This window comes from Schistocerca nitens, chromosome 1 (assembly GCF_023898315.1).
Source record: "Schistocerca nitens isolate TAMUIC-IGC-003100 chromosome 1, iqSchNite1.1, whole genome shotgun sequence".
Classification (NCBI taxonomy): Eukaryota; Metazoa; Arthropoda; class Insecta; order Orthoptera; family Acrididae; genus Schistocerca; species Schistocerca nitens.
The window spans coordinates 1,082,829,902-1,082,852,862 of record NC_064614.1 but is presented as its reverse complement, the minus strand read 5'-3'; the positions used below and the strand labels follow the sequence as shown (position 1 = coordinate 1,082,852,862).

The window sequence follows — 22,961 nt, the reverse complement described above, 5'->3', positions numbered from 1 at the left end:
ATTCGATACCGTGTGTCGGCTTTGACCAGGGAAATAATGTTAATGGCTACTTTGATGTCACATTTTGATGGATACTTAAATAGTATGGCTGAGTTTATGAAATAGTATGGCTGAGTTTATGAAGCTAATGAATGTGAAATCAAAAATACATGCTTTTGGAGATATCAGTTGGTAGTTTAGCCCAAGCTCTAGGTTAGTAAATGGCAAACTCAAAGTGTGTGGGAAAAAAAAAACTCCTTGAGGTGCAAGATTGATCTGTAGTGTAGCTTGTTCGAAAAAATCACCAGTGATATTGGTCAAAGCAGACAGCCAGTATTGAATAGACCTCTTTTCCCAGTGCCCTCCCTGATCATCTCAACTTAAATTTTGCTCTGATCTGTAGTGTGGACTGAGGTGTAACTTAGATGATGGCTAATGGCATTTCTGGTTTTCAACAGAATCTGTCATTGCTAACTAACTGAAGTGGAAGTTAATGCAAAGTCCTGGTGGGTAATCGAAGAAGTAAATGTAACAACTCATTGAATATTAGACACTGGGTTTTTGAAATGCTGTTAAACAAGGCTGGGAACTTGTGTGCCTTTCAACGACTATAGGCTATGTGTACTATTTTTTACCTTTAGCCCTTAAATTGTATAAAATCAAATGGTAAAATCAGAATCATCATCTAACATAGTTGAGGAACTTCAAAAATGAGATGGTATGCTTTGTACATGTAATGTACAGAAACTGTGTAACATGTTGAGAGGGGAAGTGTTTATCTCCTAAATGCAGTGTTTTATTCAAGCATTTTTAGAACAGTGCTTGTATATGAAAGAGTGGTAGGAGACATGAACTTATTGGTCGGGAAACTTGTAACAGTAAAAGAAAGTTGTCGTTGTGCATCTGTTGACACATTTGTATTGTGATATATGGTGTGCTCATCTATCTTAAGATTTCACCCATCAGCTGTGACCTGTGACGTCCTATCAGATCCAAGACAACACATAGGTGCACACCATAAAAAAATCGTGCCATATTCGGGAAACAAAAACCAAATATTGTGAGAACTAAGGTTTCACTCGCAGCAATGGAGCTGTGTGTGTAGGGCCCTTCCTAACACCACATTCAGAAATTGATGTATTCAGAATAAATAGCAAAGTTTACACCAGTTACGACCATAGATAACATTTATTAGCAGGCCGCTTACATCCTTCACAGCATAAACTCGTGATTTAATGAGTCAATCAACTTAGACGTTCACATCCTGCTTTTCATGTAGAATAATGTTAAGTTATGCGCCTTGCAAAATATAAATTCACCTTTGACTAAAAGGTAATTGACCCATAACTAGATGTCGTACAAATACGTGGATGTCAAGTTTAAATATGATGTAGGATAAAGAAATGCTTTCAGTTGTAGGAAAAACAAGCAAACAACAGGACTCGGTTAATGGAGAAGCTGCAGTTTCCTTGTAAAAGAAGTCATTTACAAAGTACTTGGATGAGCTGAACTGAAATATTTCTCAAGTTTGGAGTTTTTGTAGTGTAGACTTGCCTAGAACCTGTGAAGATGTTTGTATTTAAGCTTCTCTGAAGAGAATATACTATCTAACGTTCAGTCATAGTCTATCATTTTGCAGTGATTGTTTTTATGTTTTGTGCAGAAAATTGCAGATCAGTAGGTGATTATTGCAAAGAGCGACATTTATTTCTGAAACCTGAGTTGATGCTATTCACTCAAGGCAAAGTTAGCAAAAGGTTTTATTTGAGATTTGATAAATTAAGTTTCCAATACATTCAGTCCATATTAGATAGTTCAAAGGAGATATTGGGTGTGTAAAGGGCACAAATGCAAATAATCAGAGGCTTGTGCAGAGGAATCAAAAGCATAAAAAAATGCTGAAAAATTGTGAATGGCAGGCACTGGAAGAAAGATAAGTCTATCTCAGAAACCACCTCAGGTATTCTAGAAACTGAGTTTCAATTAGACTAATAACAACTTTCTTAAAGGTGTACAAACAATCTGTAAATTGAATGAGATGAAGCCTTAACATACAGTAAAAAGAAACACGCCAGTCTGATGTGATTACAGTGGAATGTCCTCTTTGTGTATAGTATCGGCAATAACTCACCAGCTGCCATGTTAGCTAGTTGCTTTGGCATATTCAGCAAAAAAGGTCCAATTAATTTATAAAATCTAGGTGAAAAGTAGTGCATTTATAGTTTTGTAATACCGTAGATTGGCTTTGATCCATTATGTCATCGAAATACCTGACACCCGTATTTCAAACTTGCGCTATTGTGACCTTGCCCTCACTCATCTCACTTAAAACACACACACACACACACACCAAACAAAATTCAGGATCCAACGTGACCTAAAAAAATTGTGTTGACACCAGTATTGATGTACAAAACACTCCGCTATACACAATAAACACATACCTAGTATAGTACAGAAAGAAACAATAAAACGATACTTAACATCTAAAGTCAACTGGTACACAAATCCAGTAATCTAGCAGTAGCAAAGTCTTCAGCACAATTTCTCCTTTGTCCAAAATAGACATCTCAAACCAGAAACCCCTCTGGATAAAATGTCATACATTGCCCTGGTGACATCACATATGCGGTCTGAAATGCAGCGCCATTGGTCATAGTCATACCTTTTCTACAAATGTTACATTTTACACACTGGACAGTCAAACTGAGTAACTATGAATTTAGTTGGGGTCAACATGTCATCCTCCGTTGTGTTATTGAGAGACCCACTTGTGAAATTTGTTGTTGTATACTTAATACCCCCCCCCCCCCATGAACTATGGACCTTGCCATTGGTGGAGAGGTTTTCGTACCTCAGCAATACAGATAGCCATACCGTGGGTGCAACCACAACGGACGGATATCTGTTGAGAAGCCAGACAAACGTGGTTCCTGAAGAGGGGCAGCAGCCTTTTCAGTAGTTGCAGGGGCAACAGTCTGGATGATTGACTGATCTGGCCTTGTAAGATCAATTAAAACAGCTTTGATCTGCTGGTACAGTGAACAGCTGAAAGAAAGGGGGTACTTACAGCTGTAATTTTTCCCAAGAGCATGCTTCTCTACTGTATGGTTAAATGATGATGGCGTCATCTTGGGTAAAATATTCCGGAGGTAAAACAGTCCCCCATTTGGATCTCCAGGTGGGGACTACTCAGGAGGATGTTGTTATCAGGAGAAAGAAAACTGGAATTCTACGGATCGGAGTGTGGAGTGTCAGATCACTTAATCGGGTTGGTAGGTTATAAAAATTTAGAATGCAGATGGATAGGTTAACATTAGATTTAGCGGGAATTAGTGAAGAGGAAACAAGACTTCCGCTCAGGTGAATACAGGGTTCTAAATACAAAATCAAATAGGGATAATGCAGGAGTAGGTTTAATAATGAATAAAAATAAAAAAAGCAGCTACTATGTGAACAGCATAGTGAACGCACTTTTGTAGCTGAGGTAGACGCGAAGCCCCGACCTACCACAGTAGCACAAGTTTGTATGCCAACTAGCTTGGCAGATGATGAAGAGATTGAAAAATGTATAATGAGATAAAATAAATTATTCAGATGGTGAAGGGAGATAAAAATTTAATGGTCATGGGTGACTGGAATTCGATAATAAGAAAAGGAAGGGGAGTAACATGGAATGAGGGTAAGGAAATACAACGGAAGCTGCCTGGTAGAATGTTGCACAGAGCATAACTTAATCGTAGCTAACACTTGGCTTATGAATCGTGAAAGAAGCTAGTCTATGTGACAGAGGCGTGGAGACACTGGAAGGTTTCAGATAGATTATGTGATGGTGAGACAGAGATTTATGAATTAGGTTTTAAATTGTAAGACATTTCCAGGAGCAGATGTGGACTCCGATCACAACCTATTGGTTATGAACTGTAGATTAAAACTGAAGAAACTGCAAAAAGGGTAAATTTAAGGAGATGGAATCTGGATAAACTGAAAGGACCAGATGTACAGAGTTTCAGAGAGAGCATTAGGGATTGATTGACAAGAAAAAGGGAAATAAATACAGTAGAAGAAGAATGGGTAGCTTTGAGAGGTGAAATAGTGGAGGCAGCAGAGGATCAAGTAGGTAAAAAGACAAGGACTAGTAGAAGTTCGTAGGTAACAGAAGATATATTGAATTTAATTAATGAAAGTAGAAAATACAAAAATGAAGCAAGCGGGAAGGAACACAAATGTCTCAAAAATGAGATTCCTTGGGAGAGTCCTTAGAAAATGTAGTCCATCAACAAAGGAGGTGGCTTACAAAACACTCGCTCGACCTATACTTGAGTATTGCTCAACAGTGTTGGATTCATACCAGATCGGGTTGACGGAGGAGATAGAGAAGATCCAAAGAAGAGCGGCGCGTTTCGTCACAGGGTTATTTGGTAACCGTGATAGCGTTACGGAGATGTTTAGCAAACTCAAGTGGCAGACTCTGCAAGAGAGGCGCTCTGCATTGTGGTGTAGCTTGCTTGCCAGGTTTCGAGAGGGTGCGTTTCTAGATGAGGTATCGAATATATTGCTTCCCCCTACTTATACCTCCCGAGGAGATCACGAATGTAAAATTACAGAGATTCGAGCGCACACGGAGGCTTTCAGACAGTCGTTCTTCCCGCGAACCATACACGACTGGAACAGAAAATAGAGGCAATGACAGTGGCACGTAAAGTGCCCTCCGCCACACACCGTTGGGTGGCTTGCGGAGTATAAATGTAGATGTAGAAGTTTAAAATGGCCAAGCAGGGTTGGCTAGACGACATATGGAAGGATATAGAGGCATATGTCACTATGAGTAAGATAGATACTGCCTACAGGAAAATTAGACTCTCTTTGGAGAAAAGAGAATCACTTGTATGAATAGTAAGAGCTCAGATGGAAAAACAGTTCTAAGCAAAGAAGGAAAAGTAGAAAGGTGGAAGGAATATATAGAGGGTCTGTACAAGGGCGCTGTACTTGAGGGCAGTATTATGGAAATGGAAGAGGACGTAGATGGGAGATATGATACTGCATGAAGAATTTGACAGAGCACTGAAAGACCTAAGTCGAGACAAGGCCCTGGGAGTAGACAACATTACATTAGAGCTACTGACAGTCTTGGTAGAGCCAGCCCTAATAAATTCTACTATCTGGTGAGCAAGATGGGTGAAACACCCTCAGATTTCAAGAAGAATATAATTATTCCAATTCCAAAGAAAGCAAGTGTTGACAGGTGTGAAAATTACCCGGAACTACGAGTTTAATAAGTCACGGTTGCAAAATACTAACGCGAATTCTTTACAGACAAATGGAAAAACAGCTAGAAGGCGACCTCGGGGAAGATCAGTTTGGATTCCGTAGAAATGTTGGAACATGTTAGACAATACCGACCCTACGAATTACCTTAGAAGATAGATTAAGGCAAGGCAAACCTATGTTTCTAGCATTTGTAGACTTAGAGAAAGATTTTGACAATAGTATACTTAGAAAGCTTTTCACAATGTTGACTGGAATACGAATTCTGAAGGTGGCAGGGGTGAAGAAGCACAGGGAGCAAAAGGCTACTTACAATTTGTACAGAAACCAGATGGCAGTTATAAGAGTCGAGGGGCATGAAAGGGAAGCAGTGGTTGAGAAGGGAGTGAAATAGGTTTGTAGCCTATCCCAGATGTTATTCAGTCTGTATGTTGAGCAAGCAGTAAAGAAAGCAGAAAATTGGAGTAGGAATTAAAATCCATGGAGAAGAAATAAAAACTTTGAGGTTCACTGTCAACATTGTAATTCTGTCGGAAACAGCAAAGGACCTGGAAGAGAAGGTGAACGGAATGGACAGTGTCTTGAAAGGAAGACATAAGATTAACACCAACAAAAGCAAAACTAGGATAATGGAATGTAGTTGAATTAAATCATGTGATACTGGGAGAATTAGATTAGGAAATGAATCACTTAAAGTAGTAGACAAGTTTTGCTATTTAGGGAGCAAAATAACTGATGATGGTTGGAGTAGAGGGGGTATAAAAAGTAGACTGAAAATGGCAAGGAAAGTATTTCTGAAGAAGAGAAATTTGTTAACATTGAGTATTGATTTAAGTGTCAGGAAGTAGTTTCTGAAAGTATTAGTATGAACTGTAGCCATGTATAGAAGTGAAACATGGACAATAAATAGTTTAGAAAAGGAGAGTAAGAGCTTTCGAAATGTTGTGCTACAGAAGAATGCTGAAGATCAGATGTACCATCGCATAATTAATGAGGAGGTATTGAATAGAATTGGGGAGAAGAGGAATTTGTGCCACGACTTAACTAGAAGAATGGATTGGTTGGTAGGACATGTTCTCAGGCATCTAGACATCACCAATTTTGTATTGGAGGGGAGTGTTATGGGTAAAAATTGTAGAGGGAGACCAGGAGATGAATACACTAAGCAGATTCAGAAGGATGAAGATTGCAGTAGTTACTTGGCGATGAAGAAGCTTGAACCGAGTAGAATAGCATAGAGAGCTACATCAACCCAGCCTGTGGACTGAAGAGGAAGAAGAAGACATCCTTAATAATGATAGAGGAAACTTAACATCTACATATATACTCTGCAAATCACTATAACGTGTGTGACGGAGGGTGCGTCCCATTGTACAGGTTATTAAGGTTCCTTCTGGTTCCATTGACATATGGTGCAAGGGAAGAATGTTTTAATGCCTCTGTGCGTGTATTAATTATTCTGTTATCTTCACAATCCCTATGTGAGTGATATATACAGGGTTGTAGTATACTCCTAGAGTAATCGTTTAAAGCCGGTGCTTGAAACTTTGTTAATAGACTTTCTCGGGATAGCTTACGTCTATCTTCTAGAGTCTTCCATTTCATTTCCTTCAATATCTCTCTGCCACTCTCTCACGAATTAAATAAACCTCTGACCATTCGTGCTGCTCTTCTCTGTATAAGTTCAATATCCCCCGTTAGTCCTATTTGGTATTGGTCCCAGACGCTTGAGCAATATTCTAGAACCAGTTGCAGGAGTGATTTGTAAAGCAGTCTCCTTTGTAGACTGATTGCAGTTCCTCAGTATTCTACCAATGAACTGATGTCTACCACCTGCTTTATTCATGATTGAACCTATGTGATCATTCCGCTTCATATCCCTACAAAGCTTACTGTTAATATTGTCTGGAAGCCCATTAACGTGCAATATGAACAGCAGGGGTCACAACACACTTCCCTGAGACACACCTGAAGTTAATTTTACATCTGACGATGATTCCCCATCCAAGATAACATGCTGTGTACTCCCTCAAAAAGTCCTCAATCCAGTCACAAATTTCACTTGATACCTCATATGATCTTACATTTGACAATATGCATAGGTGCGGTATCGAGTCAAAGGCTTTTAGGAAATCGAGAAATACTACATTTACCTGGTAGCCTTGAACCAAAGCTATCAGTATCTCCTGTGAGAAAAGTGCGAGTTGTGTTTCACGTGATCAGTGTTTCGGAATCCATGCTAGTTGGCACTGAGGTCATTCTTTTCAAGATACCTCATTATATTTGAAGTCAGAATATGTTGTAAGATTCTACAACAAATCAATGTCAAGGCTAATGGATGGTAGTTTTGTGGATTACTTCTACTAACCTTCTTGTAGCCGGTTGTGACCTTTGCCTCTTCAAGAACTGGGCACAGATTCCCCCCTCCCGAGGGATCTACAGCACATTAGTTAGAAGAAGGGCTAACTCAGCCACATATTCAATATAGAACCTGAAGAGATTCCATCAGGGTCTGGAGCTTTGTTCAGTTTTAAAGATTTTAGCCGTTTCTTAACACAACTGACATTATACATATTTAGTTCATCTCTTTACAAGGACTAAACTGGGGCAATTTTCCTGGGTTTCCCTTTGTGAAGGAACATTTGAAAACAGAGTTAAGCATTTCAGCCTTTGCTGTGCTACCCTCATTTTCTGTTCCTGTCTCATTCGCTAGGGACTGAACGCTAACTTCGGTGCTACTAATAGCGCTTACATACGACTAGTATTTCTTTGGGTTCTGTGAAGGATCACTTGACAGTATTCTGCCATAATTAAATCTCCATCCATAAAAAACTCTGGCAAACAATTCCAAACCCGTAAATAAAACTGTTGCCCGTAACAGCAAACATCAACTAATTCACTGACAAATATCCACAAACTGTTGTAACATTATTCTTGCAGGCAGCACTTAAGAAGTCCAATGAATTATTAACAGCGCTCTCAAACCATTTAAAAACATAAACATCCCACACTACACAGTGTCATTGCATATACTCAAACATGATCCTGTTTCAAGTAAACTGCTCAGTGATGTCACTCACTGCGATACAGTTATGTCACTGGTCAAAGAAAGCAAGCAGGTGATACTGCAGACTTTGGTTGACCTATAATTTGTGATGCTATTTATTCTTCAGAATGGTTTAGTGATGGCATGGCTAAAACTGAGATAGCGCGAAGATAGTGGGCTTCTATTCAGAAAGAAGTGGGTTTTAAATCTGACCATCGTACTTAAAGTTTTTTGTGATTTCCTTCACTCAGGTCAGGCAAAACAAGATTTATTCATTTTAGTAGAAAAGATGGTGATAGGTTCTCTACGCCATCTTTTTTTAAGTAGTTTTGTATTGGGTGAGCTCATTGCCTATTCAACATTAATAATTAATTTTCTTTCCTTAAACCCTTAATGTTTCTTGTTAAAATACTTTTGCCTGTATTGTGTGTCTTCTAAAAAGTAATTGACAATGTTCATCGATACCATTAAATTACCTGCCTTCACAGGCATTAATATTCTCAGATTGTTGCTATGCTATTACAGTTGTCACCTTTTGAGCCCATTTGGAAGTTGGCCTTGCTTTTCCACATTTATCATTGTGTGCTGTCTGTTGGTCTGCTTGTGTACTACTACTACTACTACTACTACTACTACTACTACTAATCTCTCTATTTCCCACCTCCTCCCCTCACTCATCTGTCCGTTGTTTTGTTTATTGTAGTTTATAGTTCTTCCAAATTAACAATATTTAAAGCTTTCTATCTATTTTAGAGGCTGTAGAAATGTTGTTGGCGAGGGATCTGTTGAACTGAAATATTCCTTAGAACTGTTTTCTTTCTTTGCAACAATTAGGGTACAAGCATGGAAAACATGGAAGTTAATGCTGAGAAAGTAGAAAGCCTAAAACAAATGGCAAATGATGAGAAGAGTGCCAAGGAAGTTCATGTGGATGACATGACATCTAGAGATTATTATTTTGACTCTTATGCACATTTTGGAATACACGAAGAAATGTTAAAGGATGAAGTCAGAACACTGACCTACAGAAATTCAATGTTTCACAACAAACATTTGTTCAAGGTAATCATTTCTAAGTATGTAGTTTAAAGTTCCATATAATGTTGCAAGTATTTCTGAAGACATCAATACAATAAGTCTACTGACGCCAGTGTTAATAAGTTCTAGTAGTAACTACTTTTTCAAAAATGCTGTGCCAAAAAGTAATATGTTTTTGTTTTCTCTGAGGCTGCAATTAAACTGAGGCTGAACACGAGAATAAATGTAGCTTTAAAAAAATCAGAAATAAATGAGATTACTTCTATGAAATGTTAAATTTTATCTGCCAAAATATATTAAAATGTAAAAATTAAGGAGAGTGTGGTATTGAAAAACAGAGATGCCTATGATATGAAGAAATTGAGCTAATCGACAATCCAGGTAGTATATTATATATTCTAGTCATTTTTAATGTTAAAATATATTTTACTTTAAGCGTTTTATAATTCCCGTGATTTTATAATCTGTTGATTTAGAAATCTTGTTATAGCTCTTTCAATTTCTGGTGTCTTATGTATCTGATGTAAAAGGAGTGTAGGATGGGTGGTTTGTTTAGCAATATTTTGGGAAGTATAAATATGAGGTACACATACTACTCAGTGGCCCTTGCAGTGTCTAATTAAGGCTGTACTGCTAATCCAATGGCTGATGGCTTCAATTTCCATGATAGGTACCTTCAATCTTTTTTAAAAATATATCCTTTGTTTTATTGCAAAAGTATAAAGGGTTGTCAAATCTCAAAGAAGAGAATATGTTTGGAAATGAGAACACGTTTACTTAATTTGTGATGAAATGTGACTACACACCTGCAGACACTTGACTACCTTTCAACTGCTGCTTTTATACACGTGCAATCTTTTGTCTTCTATTGACCAGCCCACCATAAGACAAATTCTTCTGGATCAAGAAGTTGTTGTGTATGAACCCCTTTGTCATAGTTAATGAAACACATTGTGATTAAGTGCAGCTAATTTCTCACAGAAGATGCAACAGAATTTTGGCTATAAGTCAATAACACTCACTTGTGGTGGGGAATGATCTCCCTTAGATTGAGAAATTAAGTTTAATGCTTATATTTGACATAGTACCTGAAAAATTATTCACACAGTTTCATTGATATTACATGGTAACAGACTGACAGTCTATTGCAGCGAGTTGGGTCCGCAAGCGCACCATTCCTTCTGGGACAGAAAATGACATTACACGAGCAAGGTCAAATAGTTGCATTGTATCCCTTTTAGTCTATTTGCATTTTTCTTAGACCATTCCTCATCATCAGCAGGCTATTCATGGCCATGTCATTGCTCTCGTGGAGGAAGTTAATTTGACAGTATTGGAGATGGTGGTATGGTATGGTATGGTATGGTGTTTCTGAGCATTCAGTGCAGTGATGGATAAAACTTTGTGGAGAATCCAGCAGTTGTGTGGGAAATAGACTTTGGCATGTAACAAAGTGTGTCCAGGATAGTAAACTTGTCAACATGTCACGGCTGAATTACTTTTGTAAATGTGATGCAGTTGAAAACACTACTGCAATTCATGGGCTGGTGGATATTGTTTGGTGCCACACCACTTACTGAACGTGTGGCTATCAATGAGTCTCTCCTTGATGATCCTCAATGCTACTTATTTCATTAGCGTATGCTGAGGACAGTGTTAGTTGTGACTGTTAGAATGGGATATTTTCTGTCGAAATGATATTGTCTTCGAGAAATGACGGTCCAGAGCAAGTGCCCATTTTGCCACAAAGACATCAACAGGTCATATCACAGTGGCGGTGTGTGTGTGTGTGTGTGTGTGTGTGTGTGTGTGTGTGTGTGTGTGTGTGTGTGTGTGTGTGTCAGGTGTCAGTTTGGAGCTGTGCGTGTTCCTGTGGACTTTTGGAATGCTTCAATAGGTAGATGGTTCTCTTGATGTTGTCCAGTAGACACGTATTTTGATCCCATCAGTGCGGCAACCATATCCTGAGGGAGTAATCTGTTTCTAACAGAACCAGTATTCTATACATATGTCAGTGATATTGCAAGACTGCTTTGCAGAACAGAATGAGAGTTCTCTTCTCAACTGTCCTTCTCCTGTACCAGACCTAAATCTTATTGAAAATGCATGGGCAGAGATTACCCTGAAATAAAAACCTCACATCATGCCAAGAACTCAGGGTTACCGTTTGAATGTGACCCTAGTAGTAGTTGGGGAGAAAATGAGAAAGCCATTATCCACCTTACAGATTCCTTTCCTTGCAGACTGCAGACAGTCTTTGGTGTTGAAGGCCTTTGGATGTGGTAAGTGGTAAAGAAGACACATACTTTGCACTTTCAGAGGTCGAAAATACCTTAATAAGGAGAGTGAACTGTTCATTCTATTACTTGCTTTTTTATCTACTGTTAAACAAATTAATGGAGTAGTAACACAAAAAGAATTGCAGTAAGAGCCAAATATGAACCAAACCTTGTCATCGGGAAGTTGCCTAAAAGACTGTCGATTAAGCCATTGAGCTACAAATGCATTATTCCACCATGAGTTTAATAGCTGTACTTCTGCCATTTATTTGTAGACACTAGCGCAGTTGAAAAGTGGTTGGGCCTTCTGCCTATTTATGTGCAATGTGGTATACTTAATTTACATTAAGTATCAATCGCCAGTCCCTGTACCAATTGTTCGTTATAAGTATTCCAGTATTTCACTATTTTCTGCCATTGCTTTGCAATTGCCCTATATAATCGTCATCCAAGAACTGCCTCACCGAAACTATCCTACAACATTCTGTGCAGGAATTCCTAAAGTTATTTTTACATCTGACAATTTAGTCTCGTTTCAGAAGTGTAGGGTCGTATACGCTACGTCATAAAGCCAGTCACATAACTCCCGTAACCCCCCCCCCTTCCTTCTGGAGTCTGTGGCTACATACAGAATATGTGTGTATTATTTATTTAGTCTAATGAAAGTCAGTTTTGTTACAGCTTTGTTTCAGTTTATTTTGATGCTTAGGTAATATTTGTAAAATATTGTCTCATCTTCAACTGCATGTTAGATGTGCTTCATTATTACATGCCATATCTGTTCATTTGGCACATATAGTAGAGGATGTTTGACCTAAATTACCAAACGGTTTGGTGGACACGATAAAGGCATCCCTGTTGATGGAAGAACAGTCATGGTACTTACGGCAATAGATTAAAAACAAAAACATGTCCAACAGGTACCTGAAGATGAGACAATATTGTCCTGAAATTGATTGTATGTACACAAGAGAAACATCAAAGTAAAATAAAACTGTAAATTGTCTTCTTCAAACAGAGACCTAACCAATTGTAAGTTTGAACAGTTACAAGAAAATAATGTAGCATGTCGCCTGCTTTTTTTATTAAGTACCCACATTCACCTACCAGTGGTGCTGTAATTCAAAAGTGGCTGTTTCAGCTCCTCTTCATTCATAAAATAGGAATGCAATCAATTAGTGTTAGGGCAGGTTGTGAAGTTATCAGCATGACAGTAAAAAAAACTTATTCTTGTGTTAAAAATGTGTTAGCTGTTTGCTCCTGCCTTTTAGATGATGTCACACTATCAAACACTTCATTTTATTTTTAAGGAATATTTAATTCAACACGTTGGTGCTTATCTGTTTCTGTGCCTCTGTCATTCCAGTTAAAAACTATCTGGAACGTTTTGCATTGTCAAATAAATCAGTGTTGGGCCCTTGAGAGCTCAGTATAAATGATAATTATTTAAATAATTTTCATGTAAACATCAAGATTTGAATAAAACAATTCACAATGTAATTAATAAATAACTATCACATCTTGAATGTTTCAAAGAGAGAAGATGTGAAAGATAGTTGTAACATTTTTTTTAGTACTAGTTAAGTTTAATATCCAAATTCAAGTTGATTCTTTCTGTGCAGACACAATCCTAATTTTGTGATTATGCTTCAGGGGAAGACTGTTCTGGACATCGGCTGCGGGACTGGTATTCTGTCAATGTTTGCAGCAAAAGCAGGTGCTGCGCGTGTTATTGGTATTGACTGTTCTAATATTGTTGAATATGCAAAACAGATTGTTGAAGCAAATCAGCTGAGTGATATCATCACAATAGTGAAAGGAAAGGTACAGGATAATGTAAATTTTAAATTTTATTAGAATTTAAGTTGATAAACTCTGATGACATTTTGCCATTGTCAAAATTTTTAACAATGCTCACCCTATTATTGTGAAATGTAGCTTTATTTCATGACCTTGGCTACACAATTTCTGTTTTATAGCTTATGATAGTATTATAGTTGCAGTAACAGTGCTGTTGAACTACAAGGTGTAAGTTTGTTTATTTGTGTTGCTGAAATGCAGTTTAAAAATACAGTTATATAAAATTAGTATTTGTGTGTAACAAAAATATGGAACTACATAAAAAAAACCTCACTAAATGTCAATATCTAAGTTCCTAATCCATATCAGGACTGTATCATCAGCTTTCATGAGGTTGCTCCAAATACCCGGATAGGAACGCAAGGGGCATTTATCTCTAATGTGCGTGATTGTCTGGTTCAAAGCCCCACAGTCACAAACCGGAGACTCTGTGCCACCCCATTTGTAAAGTGTCTGCGCATAGTCCATGTCCAGTGTGAGCTCTGTTCAGTTTGGCCCATAGTTCTGTCGAATTATGCCTCAGCAGTATCACAGTTATACTCTCGAAACCACTCACGCCCTTCAGGATTTTCAATAAGTTGACAGTTCTGATCCCACAGGTCTCTCATCCTATTATTACTGGCATTTAACTATTCTGCTTGCCGTAATGGTGGGTTTCCTAAACAGAGTCTATTTCATCGCAGACTTGGATGTCCTCCTGTACGGGTAATTCCAGAGTACTCCTGTAGCTTGCAGTATTCTGTAAGCACAGCCCCATTTCTACAGATTGCGGGTGGATAGATGCTGCTCAGCAGAGGAAGCCAATAAATCAGTGTTAGTCAGATTGTCCCAATTATTAATCGCATAGAGTAGTTCAACTAGAAGTCGATAAAGTAGGTGTGGCAGCTGTTTAGCCACACTGGGACACAATATTCGGCTGCTGAGAAGACCAGTGCAATGGATGATATGCACAAGATATCTGCTGAAGCCCCCCACGCCATTCCACACAATTTTTGAATAATAATGCTAAGAGTTTTTATCTTAGCAGCAGAATTTACGAAATGTTTTCTATATGAAATGGTGTGATCAAAGGTGACACAAGGTACTTCAGGTACTTTTTATCGCAAAGTGTGTTTCTATTAACTTTCACTTTGAGCTCCGTGTTAGCTTGCTTGTTGTTCAGATGGAATGTACATACTTCAGTTTTACTTGTACTGGATTAAGTCGCCACTTTCTAAAATAGGAGCATGAACGTCTAGATCTTCTGCAAGAATTCTCTCTGCTTGTCCTAGATCCTTGGTTCTACAAACAAGAGCAAGATGGTCCTCTTAGCAAAATTTGATGACCTGATATTGGGAAGACTGAAAATAAATAGGTTGAATAATAGGGGCTAACACGGAGTGCTGTGGTGTACCATTCCTCTCCTTGCTCACATTTCCTTTCAAATAAACATGGAAATATCTATTATTTATCATGGTGTTGATGGGAGTTGCAGTTTTTTCGCATCTGATTGTTTTTAGTAATCTGGATGTCATCCCTTCTCTCCAGGTTAGGTCTATGAATGTGACAGATGTCTTCACATTTACTTGGAAACCAGCCTCTATGAAAGATGTTAGAGCCATCTATGAAAGTTTTTATGGCCTGTACGTTGCCATAGCAACTTCTCTGTGGCCTGAAACCCACTTGCTCAGCTAGGATATGTTCCAGAACGAATCCACTAATTCTATTACAAATGAGCCACTCAGAGTTCATAAATACACCTCAAAAGGGAAAATGTATTGAAACTTCAAGTGTGGTCAGTTGGTTTGCATGGTTTCAAAATGGCCACTAATTTTGTCCTCTTTAGCTTGTTGGGCAGTGATTGACTGTCTAGGATGTTAGAGAGGAAGCAGACTTTTCTCCATCATTACCCATGTTTATCAGAAATTCTCTGTGTGTATTATCCAGACGCGGTGATTTACCATGTTTAGTTTGTTTAAAGGCCTCATCCAATTCGATTTGTGTAAATGAAGAGAAATTGGATTTGTTTGAGCACTGAGATTTCAGATAGGAGAGTTCTCAGTTTATTTTGGAAGTGTGTTGTTTGTCACGGGATTATCTAGATGTTTCAATTGGTTATCAGTTTGGTTACTTAAAATACCAGGCTTCTGCCTGGGTTTATTGGAGGCTCTGCCAATTGTACACAGAAGACTCCATGCTTTTCAACCTGAATGTCTGAAGTTTACATTTTCTACCCCCTTACAGCATCATACTCTTCTAGCAGTCCCAAGAACTGGGAGGAGGTCATTACAATGTTGCTGTCGCCAGTTTCACTATGTTGTTCATATAAAGTTGTTTACAATGTTCATTCCACCCTGGTATATATTCCTTTCTGTGTCCATGAGGAATAAACTTCTTAGCAGCAGTAAGAACAGCCCTGACAAATCGAGGGTAGTTTCTAGGTTCTGGTGGAATAAAACTGATATATTTACCTAGGTTGTCAGAAAAACTCTTACCAATCAGCCCTGCGAAAATTCCATCTGAGTTGTGGTAAAGATCTCACTATTGGGACAGAGCACCCCATATCAAGGGTTATTGACCTGTGCTGGCTGTGTGGGAAATTACGTATGACTTCTCTGAGTATATGCACTGGGTGCCCTCTGCAGTCACGGGACACAAAGCAGAAATCTGGATTGTAATCTCTTCACCAAGTGGCCATTCTGAAAGTTCCCAAATCTTTGGCATTATAAACCATGTAGATTTTCATTTTCAGCCCAGTCATTGAGCATAATACCACTCTCATTGTTGCGTCATACTTCCAATGACCATGGAGACTATTAAAATTTTCAGCATAAATCAATGGCTGGCCAGTAAATGGCAGAACATCCAGTGACCACTGCACATTTGGTGGCTTCTAAGTAGAATAAATCGGCATCCAGGCTAGATATTGGATTTCCTGGTTACAAAAATGCAGACAAATCAAAATAAAAACCCTTAAAAAATGGACCTTTTCAGGACCAACTTATTAAAAAGACTTGACTCTTCAATCAGAGTATGCCATTTAAAAATAGAAGGCATTAGCCGAGCTAAAAGCAAGTACCTATCTACTACAGGAAACACATGCTCAAACTATTTAAGACCTGCGTAAAAGAAGTAGGATCCATGGCTACGATCTTATGAGTGCTACATATCACAGTGTGTACACTGCTGCTACCTATGTGAGAAGCAATATTGAACATGCTCACCTCGTTTTGACATGTTTCGATATACAAGTGCAGGGGACCATAATAAATAATACAGTAAAACTTGATTTATACGTTTTTCAACAGACTACAGAAAAAAGGTATAAGTGTGAAAAACGTATATATGAAGTATAACACCATACTACCAAATTAATTGGTAAAAACAAATGGAAAAATCCAGTAAATAAAAAGTTATATGGACTTACTAGGTAACATACTTAACAAAGATACAAAGAAAAATGTAAACCTCTGAACAGAAGAAAATGTCATTATGTAAAAAAAAGTGTAATTTTTGCTGCTTTTTTTTCTTTGATGCAGCAATAGCGTACACTGTACCCTTCAAAATGAGAACTCTGTCATTATTTCATCAGAAACATTGTGGCGCATCACAAATTGTTCAATTACTTCTGATGTATTTACTGCATTGTTAAATGTCATGGAGGAATGCTGAGGCTCTTCTGTATCATCCTCATCGTCAATTTCTTCCTCGTCCAGGTCCCACAATGCACATTGAAATATCTCGGCTATAGTCACAGGTTCTGTAGTGACGAGGTTTTCGTCAACGTTCGCATAATCCTCAAATGATGCCTGCTCTTCAAGTCAATTCCATTCTTCATCATTAGATGAAATATCGTCAGTATGATCGTGGACTTCATTTCGAAATCCGGCTTTTCAGAAACAGTTCTGGATGGTATCATCTGAAACTCTGTACCATGAAGCTGCAATGTAATTTGTTGCCTATCAGAAGAAACAAATTCATTAATAATTTCTCAAAGTGTTCTTCGGCTCTGGTGGCACAACATGAAATAAATGGCAACTAAAAATCCTACCTGTAAAAGGTGTATTTTCATTTCTTCCTTTTTGCGGTGTTTACACTCCTGATGGTATGCTGCACAAGCATTTTGTGATAATGCAACTTGAAATTGTGTATTACTCAAAGGTCAAGTGCGTAGAGCTCACTCGTGGAATTTGCTGGAAAGCATTGGGCCGCTAATAGGAATGCCTTCTGCTCTGTGTTGCCTGAACCACTGCAACAATCTTTCACGTCTTCATTTTTCCCACCCTGAATGATTGTCTGCTTACTAGTAGAAATTCTGAACACACACATGCACCATCTGCAGCTTCCTTTGCCTTTGCTACTATAGAATTTAAAGTAGACGTGGAAATTCCTAATTCCTTGGCAATATCCACTTGCTTTCAATTACTGTTTACTTTCAATCTCTCAAAATTTCATGGCTTTTCCGCAATGGTAATGCTTTTCATTTTTCTTCCACTCATGTTACCAGTTCTCAAAATAATTAGAAATACAGTAATACGGTACTATAGCCTATACAGTATTAGGTGTTGTGTGTTTTGGGATTCCTGAGTGACGTGCAACAATTCTTGTCCAATTGTGCGCTAGTTCGGCAGAAGTCATGTAATTTTGGAAAAACGAATGAGTGCTACCACCAACCTTCCCTATGGCTATCACCAATGCCATAATAGTAAGCTTCATACGTTATACTGTACTTTCCAATACTGTACAGTCTTTGTATAACATCTGGTTTCTGTGACGGCTCTGTTATTGCAGTTTATACTGTCATTGCGTATCTGTCAACCTATAAAATAATCTCAAGACTGTCACATTAAAAATTAAGTGTTAGTTGGATTCGGATGCTCACAACAAAGTTATTTTCTGGTTGGCAACCAGGGTGCCGTGTTAATAGATGGAGCTTAGGCCGGTATTATACTATCAACTTTCTTTGACAATGATCTTTGATGGGGTGCTAAAAGAGTTATTACACTGATCAAATATTTCGTCAAAGTTCCTTCATAATGGCAGACGATGACTTAATAGTAATCTTTGCAGTTTAATTTTACTTAACGGCATCAACAGTGTAGTGTGCTGATGTTGGCAACACCATATAATGCAAATGTTTTGTTATGAAATGTTCATTTTATGAGTATAACTAATTTACTGAGCAGGCAAGGGTACATACAAGAACCTGTCAAGCACAGAGAAAGAATGGATTTAATTATTTACTTTGTGGTGAAATGAATTCCCAGCAATGAATGGTAGTTGCCAACATCAACAGACTACAGCACCGATACCGTAAGTAAAATTATACCTGGTTTGCAGTTGCGTGCACTGCAATTGCAATGTCATTGCATTTTCAAGAGAAGCAGAAGAAAAGGAAACATACTTGGGTGAGTCGTGGACTTCACGGCAAGATGCTAAAGGTATACAACAAAATGTACTACGGGAGCTACTAGTAGAGGACGTAAAGTTGCATGAAAATCCCTCTGGGAATGGATGAGAGTACGTTTCAATATGTGCTCAAGAAAGTTGCTCCTCATATTATGAAGCTGAACACACTCCTCAGAAATGCTACATCTGCAAAAGAAAGACTTACCATAATACTGCGATTTCTAGCTAATCTAGTTTACAGCACCAGTATAGCACTGTAATGCTGCAGTGCACATTGACGAAAATAATACCAGAAACATTTGAAGCTACTTATAATGCACTGGAGGAGGAATATGTGAAGGCAAATAAATTTAATGTGTACTGCAGTCATGGAAAATTTTTTATTTCCACAGAAGTTGTAGATTTTCCTCTTTTTGTTCTTAGGGGTATACAGGGTGTGGTAGATAAGTAATGAGACTGGCCGCCGCGCGGCGCCCCAGTCGCTCGCAGGGCGGTCTCCACCTGTACGACACGTGGTGGGGGATCTGAGCTAACAATAGAACCGGTTCGCAGTCGCGTCGGAGCTCTGGTGCAGTGAGGGTCGAGCTTCGCGTATTACGTTGTTTGTGTGCCCGTGACACTTGTGAAAACGCTGAAGATGGATCGCTCGATAGAACAGCGGTATGCAATCAAATTTTGCTTTCGCTTGGGCAAAACTGCTTCGGAAACTTTTGCTATGATTACGGAGGCCTACAAAGAAGACTCCCTATCAAGAGCTCAAGTGTTCCGGTGGTTTAATGAATTTAAAAACGGGAGGGAATCAGTTGAAGACATGGAACGATCTGGACGCCCTTCAACGAGTCGTTTGGATGAAACGGTGGCCAAAGTGAAAGAACTCCTGGACTCCGACCGTCGTTTAAGTCTCAAAATGATCGCCGATGAGGTCTCCGTGAATAAATTTACGGTTCACCAAATTGTTACGCAAGATTTGATGATGAGGAAAGTTTGCGCAAAATTGGTTCGCCGAGTGCTCACCGCCGAACAAAAGCAACAACGAATGGACGTTTGCCGTGAGATGTTGAATGATTTGGAAAATAACCCACACTTTTTAGACAACGTAGTAACAGGCGACGAATCGTGGACATTCCAGTACGACCCGGAGACGAAAGCCCAGAGCTCGGAGTGGCACACACCGGCATCCCCGCGGCCGAAGAAAGCAAGAATGTCAAAGTCCCGCATCAAGACAATGCTGATTGTGTTTTTCGACAAGCGGGGGTTAATTCACAAAGAGTTTGTCCCTCAGGGGAAGACTGTCAATGCCGAATTCTACAAAGAAGTCCTTCAGCGATTGCACAGAGCCGTCAAACGGAAGCGACAGGACCTTGCTCAACGCTGGCGTCTCCACCACGACAACGCTCCGGCGCACACAGCGTTCCTCGTGACCTCCTACTTGACTCGAATTGGAGTTGAAGTTGAAGTTTTGCCACAGCCACCATACAGCCCTGACTTGAGTGCTCCTGATTTCTTCCTATTTCCGAAGGTCAAAAGATGCCTGAAGGGTCATCGTTTCGACGATATTCCGAACATCCAACGTGCTGTCACGAAGGCACTAACTGGGATAACTCAAACGGACTACAGTGGGGCCTATGAAGCTTGGAAAACGCGCTGGCAACGTTGTGTCGACGCCCAAGGCGAGTACTTTGAAGAATATTAACGTTTTGTACTAATTGGATCAATAAATTTGTTTTTCTAGACTGAGTCTCATTACTTATCTACCACACCCTGTATCCTGGCCATACCCCATGGCTAATAGCATACACAATTTTTTTATAGCTCTCACTTGTTATTGTGTTTTTGTATTTGGGATGTCATAAGCTGCACAGTGCTTCATCTGTCTCAAATATTTCTATCATTTCTTTATATATGCGACGCACCCTGTAAATTTGGGAGTCATATTGATAAACATTGTGTGTCAGACAGCTGGAGTGAAGCTAGCGCTGCCGGCCGAAGTGGCCGTGCGGTTAAAGGCGCTGCAGTCTGGAACCGCAAGACCGCTACGGTCGCAGGTTCGAATCCTGCCTCGGGCATGGATGTTTGTGATGTCCTTAGGTTAGTTAGGTTTAACTAGTTCTAAGTTCTAGGGGACTAATGACCTCAGCAGTTGAGTCCCATAGTGCTCAGAGCCATTTTTTTTTTTTTTTTTTTGAAGCTAGCGCTCCAAGCTGTTGATTTCTCCATACACTAAACATAAGACGAACGCTTCCTTTGATCAAATCTAAGCTGAGGCACTAGATTTGATCAGAGAAAATTTGACCAATGCCTAACTTTGACAAAGTTCCTTATTACACTATCAAATTTTATTAGTGTAATATGAGCCTTACCAATCTACTTCCCGCCAACCCACTCTGAAACGCTGCATTATAACTCGTGCACACTGTGGATAATCAGCCGGGACACGAAAAAAAGAAAAACAAGACATATAAGTGAGAGAAAAACGTATAAATGAAGTTTTACTGTACACGTGAAGTATGTTGTTATGAACAGGATTGTTTTCCTTCTCCTATAAATGTGTGTATTATATGGTTTAGTCTGTACCAAGATTTCATGTACTGTGCTTATTCACTTTCGCACAGAAATGACTTGTAGATTGAACTCCAATACCCAGAATTTAGGACAGCAATGTGCGTGTAAGCTACTTTGCAAAATTTTTCCCTCCTTTAAAAATCTGTGATACAGCAATATTCCATCTTGTAAAATTAATTCCTGGTTACACATCATGTTAATTTATACACGATGCAGTTTTTGAGTACTTAAAAGGAGTTGCGAAGTGTTTTCAGATTTTGCATTCATGAATTTGACAATTGAAATGTGAAAAAAATGATAACCTACATATCCTAATAAGTTCAAAATACCAGAATTGAACCTGTCAATCTTGCAATGTTCACTCCATCTGGAAGACTACTTATAACAACATTAATCACTGTCACTCGCTCTCTGTCCCTCTAAAGTGCATGGTGGAGCACTGCTGTAACTTGATTTCTTAAGTACTTTGTGATTATGTTTCTTGAAAGAGCATCTTGGAAATTTGAAGGCAAAATTCAATCCAAAAGATCATCAGAGTGACCCACAAAGTTAGAAGTGAGTGGTTGCCAATAAGACGAAGACCGAACTTGCTGAGAGAATTTGTACTAAAATTGTTTTGTTAAACCATCATGTAGATTTGGAGATTGGGAATATAGAGAACCTACCATGACCGAAAGAAAGGCTGCTTGCATTACTTAGCACTTATTTGTTGTAATGTAAATAGAGTGCAGTTGGTTTTCAACATTGAACGCAGAGCAGTAATTTTTGTGGAAAACCTGGAATTCTCAGAGAATTACATTTTACTCGGAAAAATAGAGGAAATCTCTGGAATTTACTAAAGCTCAGGGAATTTTGTGTTTTTTAACCTAGCATTGTTGTTTAATTTTATTGAGCCGTATAAATCGCAATTTTTGAAATACAGTCAAACGGGGTGGTTTCTGACACCTGGGCGAATTCGGACAGTGTGGCTTATTTGCTTTTTGCCAATGCATAGAAACAAAGAGTAACTTATTTTATCGTCTGTGTGCCAGTTATATTAGGCACAAGATTGCATTTATCGCTTTCCACAACTTTTATTTTGAGTCAGTTGTTTCCCTAGATGAATAATTGACGAACAGTCTCGGTGTTAAAAATCAATGCATTATCGTAAAGTGGAAACTTCCCATTGTTGCGTCGAGCGGGAAGTTATTGTAACTGTAATGGTTGCGCGCTCTGTAGCTAACAGCATTGAGACAATATCTGTACAAGTTTGTCAAGTTTCTCGTGCAAGGTTATAAAATAACGACAGTTTTAGTAAAACTGTGTACTGTGTGGGGTGATTTCGGACAATGCCAAGAACGTATAAGAGCAGGAGAGGTGCTACAGTAGGGTGTAATTATGACCCGGAACTTTTAGATAAAGCTGTTCGTGATATTCAGAGTAGTAAATTATTGTACAGAAAAGCATGTGATTTGTGTGGTATACCTAAATCAACGCTACAAAAGAAAGTGCAGGAAGCACATCCGAAAAAAATAGGGCAACCAGTGCTAAATAAAGAAGAA

The 22,961-nt window shown here is 38.8% G+C and overlaps 1 protein-coding gene across 3 annotated transcripts in view; it reads left to right on the top strand.

The window, feature by feature from the left end:
• Positions 1-22,961, top strand: part of LOC126198478 (protein arginine N-methyltransferase 1) — a 42,058-nt gene that overhangs the window by 2,311 nt on the left and 16,786 nt on the right. For all 3 annotated transcript variants that reach the window (XM_049934853.1, XM_049934843.1, XM_049934861.1), the window contains exons 2-3: positions 9,128-9,355; positions 13,264-13,434. In XM_049934853.1, the coding sequence (XP_049790810.1) occupies positions 9,137-9,355; positions 13,264-13,434 (390 nt within the window). In that variant the 5' untranslated portion in view covers positions 9,128-9,136. The remainder of the gene's footprint in view (positions 1-9,127; positions 9,356-13,263; positions 13,435-22,961) is intronic.